The sequence below is a fragment of the Plasmopara halstedii genome (assembly GCF_900000015.1).
Source record: "Plasmopara halstedii genome assembly, contig: Scaffold_650, whole genome shotgun sequence".
Classification (NCBI taxonomy): Eukaryota; Oomycota; class Peronosporomycetes; order Peronosporales; family Peronosporaceae; genus Plasmopara; species Plasmopara halstedii.
The window spans coordinates 326,600-327,221 of NW_020187567.1; the positions used below are offsets into that span (position 1 = coordinate 326,600).

Here is a 622-nt window from a genome sequence, read left to right on the forward strand (position 1 = left end):
GTCACGAAGGACCTCGTCCTCAAGGGCGCGAAGAGCATCACGGGTCACCGGACGTCGGCCGACCCGGTCGTCACCGTCCGCCACCGACTCTTCTCGATGAGAACGGTGACCTCCACTATCACATGAAACGTCTTGTGAGACGACGTCGCCACTAGGGTCAAACCCAATATCTCGTGAAGTGGCGGGGATATCCCGACTCCAAAAACTCGTGAGTTTGAGGCGCCACTTCGGGTTTAGGTTTAGGTTTTGGGGGGGTTGAGACGCAACTGCGACGTAATTGCCCAGACGCCGTGGACGCTTATGCTCAGAAACATCAGGACGCCCCGCTTCATCAGACGCTCGGTGCTTCCCGGCAATGGCCAGGGAACTAGAAGGGGCCATGAGCTGAGCTCAAGCAGTGGCCCTGAACTCTTGCGGTCGCAGACACAGAGTTCGCGGGAGCGTTAGGGGTTGACCCATACGTCACAGAGCGACAATCTGAAAGAAGTCGGCGGCGTGCCTTGAGTTTGGCAAACTCAAATCGGAGGTGTCGCTCCACACGAGCGTTTACTTCCTTGTGGCTCGACTGTAGGTTATACAGTGAGGAAAGCTTCCGGTGCCGTTGCACCCATCGCTCAAAGAG

The 622-nt window shown here is 57.2% G+C and overlaps 1 protein-coding gene across 1 annotated transcript in view; it reads left to right on the forward strand.

Moving 5' to 3' along the window:
• PHALS_12726 (snf2 family helicase atpase and f-box) overlaps positions 1-155 on the forward strand; it is a gene marked incomplete at both ends in the record, with an annotated part of 3,789 nt that extends 3,634 nt beyond the window's left edge. Inside the window, one exon of the mRNA XM_024728332.1 lies at positions 1-155. This exon is cut by the window's left edge and continues 3,634 nt beyond it. Coding sequence (XP_024578820.1) covers positions 1-155 — 155 coding nt within the window.
• Positions 156-622: the final 467 nt, after the last annotated feature.